The sequence below is a fragment of the Lepisma saccharinum genome, chromosome 21 (assembly GCF_977018435.1).
Source record: "Lepisma saccharinum chromosome 21, izLepSacc3.1, whole genome shotgun sequence".
Taxonomy (NCBI): domain Eukaryota; kingdom Metazoa; phylum Arthropoda; class Insecta; order Zygentoma; family Lepismatidae; genus Lepisma; species Lepisma saccharinum.
Genome location: NC_139249.1, coordinates 45,743,670 through 45,758,822, shown reverse-complemented (window position 1 = coordinate 45,758,822; position 15,153 = coordinate 45,743,670). Strand labels below are relative to the sequence as shown.

Below are 15,153 nucleotides of genomic sequence, written 5' to 3'. Positions count from 1 at the left end.
CCTTTTTGGTAAGATTATTTCTCAACACAGAAATTTCATGATCATCTAATAGAAATCTGAAAGAATGTTGTACAGTGTATATTTTGTGTAAATCTCTATGAAGTTCACATGTGTGCAGAGAATTATACTTTTGACAGTTCTGTAGAGGGTTAAAAAGGGGGTGGAAAGTACAAGAAATGACTTCAAAAATACCATATTTCACTGCATAATAGTCACACCTTGTTTTTTTTTTGGTCCAAAATTAGGATCATCATGTAATCCTCGAATAGACACGACAGATAACGAAACCAATGATAGCAGCGCAGAATCTTCAGACAGAGAAGATTAAATTTTGTAACACTAGTAAATTTTCTCAAGTGTAATAATTTTTTCAGAGTTGCAAAATGTTTGCTAAACTGTCATGAAGAAATGATGTGTCTGAACTATTTAGTTGTAACGTATATTCACGTGTATTCCGTGTATCCTAGACTGACCTCAAAGACAGTTTAGCAATAAATAATTTTAAGTACCAGTAATACTGGCACTTAAAAAAAAAAAAAAAAAAATGGCATAAATTCTGCAACGATTATGCTGTGAAATACGGTATTGCAGAATCTCGATCTTTGTAAATGTATTTATTCTTCACAGCATTCAACAAACCAAATGATTTTGGTGCTCTTTTCACACAGTCATATTCTTGGCATTTACCCACATGTTACACATTAATTTCCTGGGCCATAGTCTCCTAGAAATGACATGGTTGGAAACTACATTTATGTTCCTAAGTTGAACAAATAGCAAACCAGATGGCAGATAATATCTTCAGACACAAATATCCAGTGCATCAATTGAAAATTTTGATAGCAACGGTCCCATTACAGTCATACTCTCCATGCAAACCTTTTAATGTGAATATTTGAAAACTTTCTTAAATACATAACGGATACTGTGTTTCAACATTTTGCATAGAAATCCAAGAAAAAAATTATAATTCAGGAATGACATTAGGGAAGGGCACAAGTCAGCTGCCTGTCACAAAACTTAGAATTATGACCCTGTTATGTGTGGTCCCTTTTGTCCCTTGAAATTGGCATTCTGTGGGGAAAAAAAATAAAAAAAGTCTTGAGTCCCATCATTAATTTCTAGAAATTCCTGTATGAAATAAATTGGCAACCAAAGGTATTTTATGTGTGTATATACACAAGGCTTTGTTATAAAGGATTCTCAGGGTGAATATATCTTTAATCAAAGTTAGGATGAGAGATTTGAAACACGCTGTATTAGGGGCAGGCCACATTAATTGTTACTCTTTTATCATTATTGGCATGTCTGTTTATCATCCGACAGTAGTACCAATCCAATATATCTAGCCTCCAATTTAGTGCCTAATTTGTCCATTTTACTATTTTTATGGATGTAAACATATTCATATACCATAGTTTTGCAAATGTCTAATGCAAGGCAAATTCAATTACAGTGCCCTTGTTACATCAGTTTTCTGTAAGAAAATATTATCTGTGCTTTATCAGTATCAGCAAAAATTTTACATCAGTCCATCCCTATATTGAACTAGAAACTAGTTTTTACCAGCATAATCAAATATGACTCTTTGATTTACATTCAAAATGTCTTGTGTTTATGCTTTCTTGTAGAGATAAAACTTTTTCTTTTCTTCTTTCTTTCCAGTCACATAAAGCAGTGTCAATAAAGTTGAACTCTAAATTCCGTGCGTGGCATAATCACTGGTCTGGGGACAATGTTACAGACTCTCAGCAAAAGTCTTGTGTCGATTGGCTGATGGGGCGAGGGGACGGTGTTATTCCCAACCGCACAAGAGTCCTCACAGACAATGACCTTGCGAAACCTCCTTACTCTTCGTACAACAGGTACCGAGTGGAAAGACTGGATGAATCTTAACATTTACTGACGAGATAATGGATGAACCATAATGTGCGAGCTCAGGCAGTGTGTGGCTGCGAGTGAAGATGTATGTGTGCGACATGGTAGAGGGTGTTCGCAGGGGAAGGTTGGGTTGGCGTAAGTGCTGTGGATTTCTGAAGATCATGGAAGAGTGCGTGAAAGTGTATCATGTACAGCGGCAACACTGCAGACTCAAAGGAAAACCGGCAGCACCTACAAACCAATCAGTGCTCTCAGTACCTGTTTTTACCGTTAACGTGGCCGTGCAACAATGCATGCAAGAGTACAAAATATTGGTGAAAATAAGCAAACAGAAGTGCATATTACACTCGGATCAAACAACTTTCTAATTTAATATTCAACAATATCAACTTTACACTTATGAAATCCTACACTAGTAGCTTCATCGATGCAAAAATTGGACAGACTTTTTAATATTGTTTTCATGCTGTAGAGCATTTTAAAGTTGATGGACAGTGTGCAGGGAAAGCACTAGTAACTTCAGTATGACGTGCAATTGTGAAGCATAATTGAGACTTTTCTTTCATCCAACAGTTTCGCAAGACTCGTATCATCAAGTTAAACATGATCTTTTAGCGCAACTTTTGTTTTTAATATGTGCATCTTGCTCTTTCCCTTTCGTCTAACGTTTATTTATTGAAAAATAATTGTCCATCCTTTTTATTTGGATCAACAAAAATACCACAATTATCTTGTAAGTAGAGACAAAGAAAATCAAGAGTTTTATAGTTATGCACAGTGTAGATATTTAATGTACAGATATTTTTGAGTAGTGTTGGTCGTTTTGTGATAAGCGATATGACATGTTCCCTATTTTTAACCATGTGTGTAGGAGCACTACCATGCTTTTTCTTTTTACTGATTGTACTTTTAATGTGAAAATATGAAGTATTTTTGTAATAAAGGGGAAAACGTTCAAAAAAATAACTGCCAAGGTGCCACACTGCATGTAGTGTTCTTACATCAGAAGAAAATAAATGTCTGTGCCCCCTTATATGCTATTGTAGTAAAATTTATTCACTTGAGTCTATGCAGTTGAATAGAGCATAATTATGGCAGAAGCAAACTTGTACAGTAAATACGATTTAAAACAAAAACTCTGATATCAGTGCATACTATTTTACATAGATTGCCATCTTATATTTTGCGAGGTAAGAAAAATACGGAAAACTTGTTTTTCATTGCATGTATATAAAGAGAAATAAGTTGTAAACAGTATTGTTCAAAAACACACTTCCTTTACATCTGATCACAACCTCTCATAATTGGTTTTAATGACTTCTGTCAGACTTTTGTAACATTCTTGTATATATTGGTTATATACAATGTCCATTTTCACAGATGTAATAAAACTTTTTCATTTGTTTTTGAATGTTTTTCAGTTTCCCTGTTATATATGCGTATCAAGTGAATGCATGAAATCATAGTTTGAAAATTAGTAAATAATTTGAACATGGGTATTTAAGATTTAGTGTGGATATGTGACAAAAACTAGAAAAAAATGAAAAGTAAAACAGGTAGTAGTACATGCAAATAGGCATATACAAACTGAAACCAAAGCACGAATCAAACACAGCTGGCTTGTAGCAGACATCCAGAATTTTTTTTCTTGCATTTTTTTAAAAATATCAAATTTTTGGGGCATACCATCATAGTGATGTTCAACATTTTTAAAATTTCATATTCAGGTATGATTCTGCATTTTTTTTTATTTACTTGAATGCCCCAGAAAATTTGTGATTAACATCTAAACAGGTAATTTTTTTTCTTAACACTAGAAGGGCGGGAGGGGTCAAAATGGCCCCTACCTTCACCGTTCCTTTAATAACTATCCTGTTACTTTTTCCTCGGAATTTTGTGACTTTTGATAATTCTTTGTCCTTTTTAAGAGGTATATTTAAAATTACAAAATATAATTTATTTCTGTGAAATTTCATATTATACCCCTAGAACAGCGGAGAGGTCAATTTGACCCCTGTAAGTTTCATTTATACATGCTGCAATTTCATCATTAGGTTGCAGTACCTGTCTTTAGCATGTTCCCACTTGTCACAGTTTACATGTCGTCGTGTAGGTAGTCTTCTTGGACTGGGAAGGATGTCTCGGAACATGTCACATCAAGTAGCAGTTTCTTGTGATGAAATGTTGTGTATTCTAGTGTGTTCAGTTGTTGATGATTATAATTTTTATTTGTAATCAAAATGTATCACAAACCAGCTAAACACTTTGATTATAATCCATAAAGAACAGAAAATAATATAAATTAAAAATATGTTCCCATTCTAAAATAAATCTAATTTCTTATGAGGGGTCAAAATGACCCCTTTCCACTACTCTAGGGGGTATCAGATCCTTTGCCGTTCTAGTGTTAATCACATAATATGTATGCATGTGTGGATATTATTAGAATAAGACTTGGATGAGCAGACCATGTGGCATGAATGGGAGAGGATAGAAGAGTTACATGATTCTTGTTGGGAAACCTGATGGTAAGAGACCTGTAGGAAGGTCAAGACAGATGGGGGGATAACATTGAGATGGACCAGAAGGAAATTGGTAAGGATGGAAAAGATTGGATTGATCTTGCCCAGGTAGGAACAAATGGAAAGCTTGTGTTGCTGCAGCCATAAAACTTTGGGTTTAAGAAGTCTAGAGAGTTGGTTAATCACATTGCTGGTTTATAATTGCCTTTTGTATTGTTGAATGTTTGCGAATTAAGCAAACAAGAAATAGTTTGTTAGTAGGGCGGACATGATGCCATATCAGCACTATCAATGGACTCCGTTAGTGTGACGTCACAGCAGACTAGCTGGGACTGAGTCTAAACAAATAAAAACATGCTTTTTTTCCCTATTCAAATACATTGAGTTTCCCATTGCAAGGAGTAAGTAACTTTAAGAATTGCGACAGCAGTTACAAGACAAAAATGTGATGTGCATCGTACATCAATATAAAGATGAGATTTCGGAGAAGTGCATCGTACATCAATATAAAGATGAGATTTCGGAGAATACGTCTATAACATATGCCTTACAGGTGAGAATGTAAAGAATAAATGGAGTTGGAAAATGAGTAAAGCGAATGTCGGAAAGGAATCCAATCTGGAATTGCAGCCAAGGGGTTGAATCACCTGAGGCTGCTGGTTTCCCATCATTCATAGCAGCAGCGTGACAGACTTGTGAGCTTCAGCTGTGCTCGGAAGTGGAATGTTTTGAAAATGTATGATTTTCTTACTCCGGTTATTCTTTACCTTATTCTCTGTAAGATATGTGTGATATATAGGCATATTCTCAGAAATCTCATCTTTACATCGATGTACGATACGCATCATAATTTTGTTTCATAACTGCTGTTACAATAATTAAATCTAACCCTTCGGATGGAAAAACCCATTGATTTGAATAGGAAGAAAACACGTTTTCCCGTTTAGACTCACTTCCAGCTTGTCGTCTACTTGTGATGTCACCACTAACGGCGTCCATATTGGAAAGTATCAGTTCAAATTTAATCACCAACTTTTCCAAAGCCCGAAAATCTCTCAAGATCTACAGAAAGTCATGCAGAACTTTCACTGTCTCTGTATCCTGGAAATTGTGCAAAAACGTGAAATTTTATTTACATGCCAATATTATGTAGCTAAAGTGGATGCCACATTTAGACATTCTGATTCAATTCTGCAAAATGGGAATATTTCAATATGGCAATAGTTGCAATAAAGTACTGATAAATGTCGAAGGAAGTGGAGGTCAGAGTATTGTTTACACAGACTTAGGTTTAAAGTGGTATTAATCAGCATAGGTATATAGTTGGGGTGAAACCAATTCACCTTTAGCATTCGGATGGTTCAAATTTCGACCACCAGATGTATTACCATTGAGGACGGGTGGCCGACATAAAGACCAGCAACACATGGCAGGAATTAACATGCCATTTCTTGAAAACTATGCACTATATTTCAGTTCTGTCTATTTTTGTTCATTGTTTTACGTCTAAAGCATAGTTTCTCAACCTATGGGGTGCGACCCATTGTTGTGTCTTGAGGGGTCGTTTGGTGGGTCACGAAGTCTGGCTCAAAAATGTATTTACTGTGTGTTAAAAACCTATTACATTTCAATTACCAACATATATTGTTTTAACAATTTAAATTCAACCCGCCTCTACATTTCTGTTATTCACACACTACCATTGCTTTTTACCGGCAATATTTGAATTTCAGTACGTGTGTTTAGTTAGATGTTATACTAGAGTAAATTAGTCTTTTGAATTACATATTTACTTTTATAGAAAGAAGTATGTGTAATTTGTTTAAGCAAGCATAAAAGATGGTTAGTTAGAGTACTCAGTGTTAGCAAAAATAATAATATAAACTAGGTGCACACCCCTACAAGTAATTCTGCCAGTGCCCATTCTTATGGGTCCCATGAAGTGTAATATCCTTCAAGGTGGATCCCTGACAGAAAGGTTGGGAGCCACTGGTCTAAAGGTATTATATACTCAAATTACAAAACAATACATCCATTATTACTATTATTAGCAAGCATCGTATGAAATTACTTTTTGTTTCCCTTTTGTAACTATGGGATAAATTGAAGATAAAAGGCTGCAACTTCTCAACCACTGCATCTCTTTGAACAACTTAAATTCTAAATGTAAGAATAGGTAAAAAGCTACATTTTAAGTAACATCCAACATTTAAGGGTCCATGGTGGAAGCGGCGGCAAAGGCCCAAAGTTCAAAATTTTCCGTAATTATGCAAAGTATCAGAGTCCCATAATTTCGGTTCTTTTTTTTAAAGTTGTGGCACGGCACTGATAGATGAAAATTATAAAGAAAAGGTAACCAACTTTATAGTCTGTGTGGGTTACCATGACTTCAAGACTTTGTTATATGGATGGATGAACATGGAATAAATGTATACATAAATACATTTTTATTGTGATATATTATGTGTTAGTTTTGCACAATTAAACCGGTGTTATCATTGTTTGGTATTGTACTTAATGACTTTTATTTATCATGAAGTATGTCTAAGCAACGGGGAGCGAGATGATATAATTTATGGCGCAGTCGTTTAGGATGGAATACTGTGGAAGATTATCCATGAAGTGGTTGCAGGATTTGCATCACTGTAAGTAAGGGTACTGATTAAGTCAGAATGACATTATTTTTCTTTACAACATGTGGTACAACGATTGTCGATATTCATGTGAGTAGCTTTTTTTTATTAAATCTCATTATGTCGACTCCTATAACATTTGTTGAGTTTTGGTCTGAAACAGAGGATATCGATGATTACTTACTTCCTTTTGAACAAAAGTTACCTGAGGAGCACAAATTGCCGTTATTGATTTCAGTGATTAGAGCTACCATGTTTAAAGTATTGAAAAATCTTCCTGCTCCTGAGCAAGTACAGTTACAGCCTTATTCAGTGCTGAAGGATAGGCTGTTGTCTCATTTTAAGCCAAAGACCAATAAGCAGTGATCAGAACGCTACATTTTAAAGGTAGCTTCGCTACAGCTACCGCTACTTATCCAAAAATGTAGCTTCGCTACAGCTACAACTACATTTACTAAAAAGTAGCTTGCTACGCTACTCATGTGCGCTACTCGCTACTTCGCTACTTTTGCACTACTTATGCATAAGAAAAAACTTGAAGCAAGCACATGGATATTCAAAGAAGCCCCTACTATGATTGATAGTTGTACTTACTGGAAAATACGATCGTTATATGAGCGTAATTCGATAGATGTTTGCTCTAACTTTGCAGATAGCTGGGAAGGGGGGGGGGGTGGTTCTTTGGTATAGCTAAATGAACGACAGGTGGAGATATGCTTTATGTAAGTTTCCTGTTGGGAATGTTTCCCTGAAGGCACAGTGGAAACTTTGTCACCTTGTAATCAAAGAGTTCCAGGTTAGATACCTGGCGGAGGCACCAGTGGTTCAGATCCAGTCTGGATTAACTTGTCTCTGTGCATAAAGTGGACTAAAAACAAAAACTAGGAAAGACACTTAGTTGGCCTGCTCCTCCATTCTCCACACTGATCATCATCATCATTCACCATTCTTTCTCATTCTCACAATTAGCCAAAAGTGGCAGAAAGAGAGACTAATAACAAAATAAACCATTCAGCCTCATTGCCATGATTAGAAAAAAAATACAGAAAAGCAATGTAAAAGTAGAAGAAGTACATACATCTGGAAACTGTATATTAACTAAAGAAAATGATCGTTTCTGAAGAAAAGTCAATATCTCGTACATACTTTTTACAAAATCATAAAATATGTTGAGGAGAGTGGTGTGTAAACTCGAGTGTTGTAAACATGTTGCAATTTTATAATTTCTGAAAAAATATTATATTGAAAATAATTGTAATTCCAAAAAGTGCATTTCTATCATTCTTGCTGGTGAGATCCTATATGATAACAATGATTAATGCTGAACCATTGATTGCTGGCAGTATTGCTTTGTCATTGTAGTGGAGACTGGATTGCTAGTTTTTGCGCTGCAAGTTGTGTTTTACACAGAGATAAATGACATTTACCTGCCTCTTACACCATGGATATCAATAGGATTTGTTCCTGGGGTGGCGCAAATGAGGCCTTTTTTTAGGTTTGCCGCAAACGAGGCATGTTTCTCACCAAAATAGCGATGCAGCTAAAAAACGTAACCGTTAGCCAGAATATATTCATATATGCCAGTTCAGTTTAGTTATCTGGATATTAGATGTATTCTATACTAATGAAATATATTACACAGGTACCTATAATCTGCGATATCAAGATATTTATAATCTAGATTATACGTATTTCCATGTAATAGACTGCCTTTATGAATTTCTTCCAAAAGTAAGCGTTATTGTCGATTTTTTTTAACGCTGTGGTCACTTTCAAAAGTTTCCTCATAATGCAGAGAAGAAATGTAGCTGTAGCGAAATTTTCGCTACAACTACAGGAATTTTGTAGCTTCGGTACAGCTACAGCTACAATTTTCAAAATGTAGGGCCGCTACAGCACCCGCTACAAATTTTGTAGCTAGCTACAGTAGCGACGCTACAAGTAGCACGCTACTTCCGACCACTGCCAATAAGTATGTCGAAAGATTTAAGTTTAGGCAATGTGTGCAAGAGATTGGTGAATCAGTTGCAGATTTCATGATTAGACTTAAGCAACAGGCTCTAAAAAGTAGGGATGGGCCGATATGAAATTTTGGCCGATACCGATATAAAATTTACCGATACCGATAAACGATATTCTACCGATCTGATATGAAATTAGAAATGGTCCTTGAAGAACCTGTAAGGTACATTGACCTCCTTAATAAATGTGTGTTTCAAGGTGACTGCAGTGAAAAAGAAATTGCATATTTAGACATTTACTTTTTTAGAAATTAGGGCATGGAGATTATGCATAAAAATTACAACAAAATGGCAGAATTTTGCACTAAATTATCAGATATTTATCGATATATCAGATCGGTAAAATAATCGGTAATTTTACCGATACACCGATATGCCTATATCGGCTGATACCGATAGAGTACCGATTAATCGGTTCCATCCCTACTAAAATGTATGTACGAGCTATGACCAATCAGCATTGGGCATACATGCCCATACACAAATAACCACAGGCCAACCTAAGTACAAGGGCCATTAGGTTGGCATCAGGGAAAGCTTGTGAGAGCTATTTTCCCAGAAACTTATACCCCCCACCCCCAATTAGAATCATGGGTCATGTTTACCAACCAGTTGTCACTCATGGGAGGGGTAGAAATGCTTTATTTATAAAGAACCAACCATTGTTAGGCTAACAGTAGCCATTTTGGAGAACAAAAACCATGTGCTCCAAATCACATGTTTACTAAATCTTTTATTCTTTACTGAAAATCAGAGATAACACTCACCCATAGGTAAAATAATGCCTAATTTATTAAAAGTAAACTCATTTGCAATTATCTGGCATAACTAAGCCAGAAAAGCTGAAAAAACACTTTTGTTTATGCTTTTTAAGCAATTGATAACTCTGCCATCTGGTGGGAGAAAGTGGCAATTCTCCCAAAGACAAGGAAAGATCTCAAAGGACTCCAGCTGGCCAATGAGAAGCCGTCAAGGCTGTGACGTCACAGAGGAGACTTTCAGATGGCCTATTGTGTTCTGAGCTTGCTAGTCAAGCTCACTTGTATTACAGACCCACCTGAGAGCAGGTCAGCTTGGAAGTTGCTGGTAAAATCCAGTGTGAGAATGGCCACCTGTGCCAGCAACAAAGGATACATAAAGGGAAAAGGGATCTAAGGTCCTGTTACAGTAAACACAGACCTAAGTGTGTGTGACCAAGTGGGATATTGTGTCCGCAAGTGCATTTAAGGATCCCAGTGAAAATTCAGCAAAATAGCGAGTTTTGTGTCCCTCATCCCATGTGGAAATCCAGACCACATGGTCGGCAGAACTGACGCCATACAAGCATCCATAGGATATCGAAGAATATCCAAGTTGTTCTTAGCCATCCATCCAAGAAAAGCCAGGAAAACTCATTTATCACCCCCCAAAGCCTTTGTTACACCAAGGAAGCACATAATAGTAATTTTTTAGTGTGGTGTACCACAAATTTGTCCATGTGTCAGGATGTGGCAATAAAGAGTGAAATAACGTGTGTAAGGCCCCAGGTAGGATTGATATAGTGTGAAAACGGCTGATATGTAAGTACAAAATCTTTTGTATATCTTTTTTTGTGTCTTGTACAGTGAAGTGCTCATGTTTGGTGGCAGCTATGCCACAAGCGATGTTCTTTTCAATGAATAAATATGTCGTTTAAAGGTGTCTGACCTTCTATCATTTTAGTGAATCATAAGCCTATTAAGCCCTCCTCTAGTTACCGATTATTAAAGTTAGGCTAAAGTTCGTCTGTTGCTTAACAGATTTCTCAGGGGATATCTGTTACTATACGGAACACCACACGTGGAATAGGGTCTGCGTGTGGCCACGTAAAGCGTGGTTCTCTTTTGTTTTTGCTGTTTTTGATATACAGGGTTTTCGTAAATGATTGTCGGGGTTACAAACAAGCACTGTATTTTACGTAATAAAGATAGATACATGCAATTTTTTGCAAAATGTTAGAAAACTCACCAAGTTTTTATGACAAAGTCATAAACGTTCCATGTGCTCGCCTCGCGATATCCTGCAGATATCTAAGCGATAGTCCATTTCCTGCCACACTCAGGATAGCATATCACGTGTAACACTGTTGATGGAATTCGTTATGCGTGTTTTCAGTTCCTCAATGGTAGTGGGTAATGGCAAACGGTATCTTTTACGTATCCCCAGATAAAAAAAATATTGCAAGGAGAAAGGTCAGGTGAACGAGGAGGCCATGATCAAAGGTTTTCATCCTCATAACTCCGTCCAATCCAACGTTGTGGTAATTTTCTGTTAAGCAATGATCCCGAACCTGATGAGGATGAGGATTTTCCGTTCCCCATATGCGCACATTGTGTGTGTTTACTTTTCCACTTAGGTGTAATGTCGCCTCGTCAGTGGAAACTAAATTCTCGATGAAATTGTTATCGTCAGCCATGAGATTTTGCATATCGCTGGAGAACGTTTCTCGTACACGACGGTCCTTACGTGTTGGCTTTTGATGCAGACTTAGGCGGTATGGTTCCATGTTTAGCCGTTTTCGTAGAACACTACATAATGTTGTCTTCGGAATGTTTAGTTCCTTGGATTTAGCAGGAATCGATTTCTTCGGGCATCGTAGATAGGTTTCACGAACTCGCTCCACATCATGTTCCGACACTGATGGTCGACTTCTGTTCTTGCCTTTTCAAATGCAACCTTTTTCTTTGAACTGTGCATACCACCTTCTAATCGAATTGTCTGACGGTGCATCTTTCCGATATCGCGCACGAAAATGTCGTTGCACAACTGTAACGGACCTCGTTGCGTGATATTCAAGGACACAGAATGCCTTCTCGCTAGTAATATCCGCCATTTTGGAAAACTGCCGCCTGGCGGCAGAATCAGGAGACAGAGGTCTATGAAACAAATAAGGAACAAAACTTGTTGAGTTTCTCAACAATATCGTGCATTTGTGTTCACCGTGTCATTCACCCACATCGATTACAACAATGAGGAAACCCCGACAATCATTTACGAAAACCCGGTATTATATATTTAAAGTTAACCTTTTGTAAAACCAACTTTAAAGCAACGTAATATAAACGAAGCAGCTCCCAATAAAAACCAAATCCCCCTTATAGAGCAATATTTAGAAGAAGCCTTAGTTGAACAGTTGATAGTGGGAATTCGTTCCGAGGCTACTAGAAAAAAGTTATTATCTGATGCTTCATTGACGTTTAGTAAAAGTTAGGATAGTGCTTTACAAATGGAAGCTTTAGAAAAAGAAGCTAGAATGTTCGTCCGCAATGAAATTACGAAAGATATCTCTTATTTTAGCACGACAGACAGGAAACAAATGCAATGTGACAGGCAATAGACAGACTACAGTTCCATCTCGGAATCAGTCTGCTGGGGCAAGTTCATCTAAAGTACTTTCCTCTCCGGATTATAGTAAACAGTTTCACCCTTGTTCTAAATATACAGTGAGTCCTGGAATAGGTTTATGTCCAGCAAGGAATTCTGTGTGTACATATTGTGGGATAAGAGGTTACTGGCATCAACGTTGTAGGAACAAACAGCGATTCAAAGATTCTACAGTTAATAAGTCTCAACCATTACAAAAGGATAATACTTGCAATGATAACTCGTTATTAGCCAAGATGCAAAACAACCTAGATGTTTTATCGCTATATCATTTAGATCCGGTTAGGCCTAGTCCTAACAATCATAATTCATCTTCCAACACTGTACATGTAGCTACAGCAAAGCCTCACTTGGTAAATTTGAGCATTAATTTATTTATTTATTTCGCAAAGATCCTTAACAGAACATGTTCCAATTGTAAAGGTTATATTATACAGTGTGAAGTCGATACAGGATCGGCTGTTACCCTTTTTAATTCAGATTTGTATAACAAATGTTTTCCAAATATACCTATTCAGTCTACCAATATCGTGATTAAAGGTGTAGGCAATAATATGTTATCTGTTTGTGGCCAGGCATTTATAGATGTCGAGTATGGTTTTTTCAGAAAAACTACAAAATCCTTTAATCGGGCGATCGTGGTTGAATGTAATTAATCCTTTGTGGAGAAATCAATTAATCAGAGTTATAAGACGAATTCTAAACAGTTAGATAAGCCAGATGAATTATGCATACAAATCAAACAAGATTTTAGTTCAGTATTTGACAGAGATATGTCCAAGCCCATAACACCATTCAATGTGGACATACCATTGAAACCAGGAGCTGTTCCTGTCTTCAGAAAAACTTACGATATTCCATATTGTTTACGTTACAAAATAGAAGCTGAGACTGGTGAATTAGTTAAATCAGGACTGTGGGAACCAATTGCTTACTCGAATTGGGCTTCACCACTAGTTACAGTAATGAAGAAGAACGGTTTGCTAAGATTATGTGTTGACTTTTCCTCTACGATTAATAAAATGACAGAGAATGTAAAGTTTAATTGCAGCATGCCTGATCATATTTTCATTAAGGATGGGCCGATACTGAAATTGCATATTTAGACATTTATTTTATTAGAAATTAGGGCATGGAGATTATCCTAAAAATTACAACAAAATGGCAGAATTTTGAAGTAAATTATCAGATATTTATTGATATATCAGATCGGTAAAATAATCGTTAATTTTACCGATATGCCTATATCGGCCAATACCGATAGAGTATGATTTGAGGATGGCTTATCTTCAGTTACTGTTATCAGATGCTGCACAGAAACTTACAATTGTCAACACACATATTGGTTTATTTAGTAGAATCAAAAGGTTATGCTTTGGAATCTCTACAGGGTGTTGCAAAATACCTGTTACAATGCTTGGGAGGTGATTCGACAAGTAAAAACAAGGAAAAATGCCATGTGAAAAAATGTCAAAATCGGCACCGTTTGCAAGTGACAGGCGTGCGAAAATCGCCTCGCACCATGTGTAAAGCACAATAACTCAAGAAGGAAGAAAAACATCAATGTCGGATTAAAAGAATACAAAGAAAGTCGTACCTGACGAACACAATGGTGCAGCAATGAGGCCCAGTGTAAATTACGCAAGGGGACCCTCAAAGAAAGTGGGCAATCACCTGATGGAAAATACAGGAAATTTACTACTATTTTCTACATAATGTTGAGATCGGAATGTAGCCAGTAAAAATTACGACGTATGTTTACATGTCCCACTAGTGCTAGGACACCATCCCACACTCGGGAAATAGGAAAACAACTGCAAATCTCCTGTTGTACATGGTTCACATTGCGGTACGAAGAAGAAAAGAAACCAATTTGTTGCATGTCCCACTACTGCTGGGACACCATCCCATATGGAAAAAAATACGGGAAAACCCAAAAAATAACGTTTTGAATCCCTTAATGTTGACACACTATTTTGCAGTACAAAAGACAAAAGTTAAACAATGGCCACATGTCGTCAGGCTGTACATACTACAAGAGACTTCCCTAAAGAAAGTGGTAATCCTCGAAGGAATGAAGAGGGATAATGGCGAGAAAATGCACACAATGGCATGTAACATTTCCAGGCACAGCACATCTTGAAGGGATTCCACTGATAAGCCCACAACATCAGCACATGCAGATCGATGGTATGAAGTACAGCGATCTCCAGTATCTTCACTCGCACCTTTTGCTTAAGGACACTATGCTGTGCTGATAGGGGCTCACAAACACCAGTATACTCAGAGACGTTGTTGAAAATGTCCGCCATTGACTTCGAGACAAAGATGACATAGGCGAAGTACTGATTGTCTGGTACGCGCAAATACCTCTGGCATGTCACCAATTGTCCCAGCAGCGGCACTAACACGAGCAACGAGGTCCTCAGCACTTTCATACACTTTCAACCTCAGAGGTTTCATACACGAGCCTTTTCATTTCTCCCCACACAAGGAAATCCAGTGGTGTGAGGTCGGGGGAACAAGGTGGCCACGGTAAAGGTCCACCCCTGCCAATCCAACGATCGCCAAATATATCGTTGAATAAGGCCCTGGCTCCCCGGTTGGAATGCACGGGGATGCCGTCGTGTTATAAACCAGATACGTTGTGTACCTCCCAGTGGCACGTTTTCCAAAAGTTCATAAGTCATGTAG

The 15,153-nt window shown here is 37.2% G+C and overlaps 1 protein-coding gene across 7 annotated transcripts in view; it reads left to right on the top strand.

Annotated features, from left to right (window-relative positions):
- Sin3A (SIN3 transcription regulator family member A) overlaps positions 1–3,286 on the top strand; it is a 159,188-nt gene extending 155,902 nt beyond the window's left edge. For all 7 annotated transcript variants that reach the window (XM_083142494.1, XM_083142490.1, XM_083142495.1 and 4 more), the window contains one exon: positions 1,666–3,286. In XM_083142494.1, coding sequence (XP_082998620.1) covers positions 1,666–1,896 — 231 coding nt within the window. In that variant the 3' untranslated portion in view covers positions 1,897–3,286. The remainder of the gene's footprint in view (positions 1–1,665) is intronic.
- Positions 3,287–15,153: the final 11,867 nt, after the last annotated feature.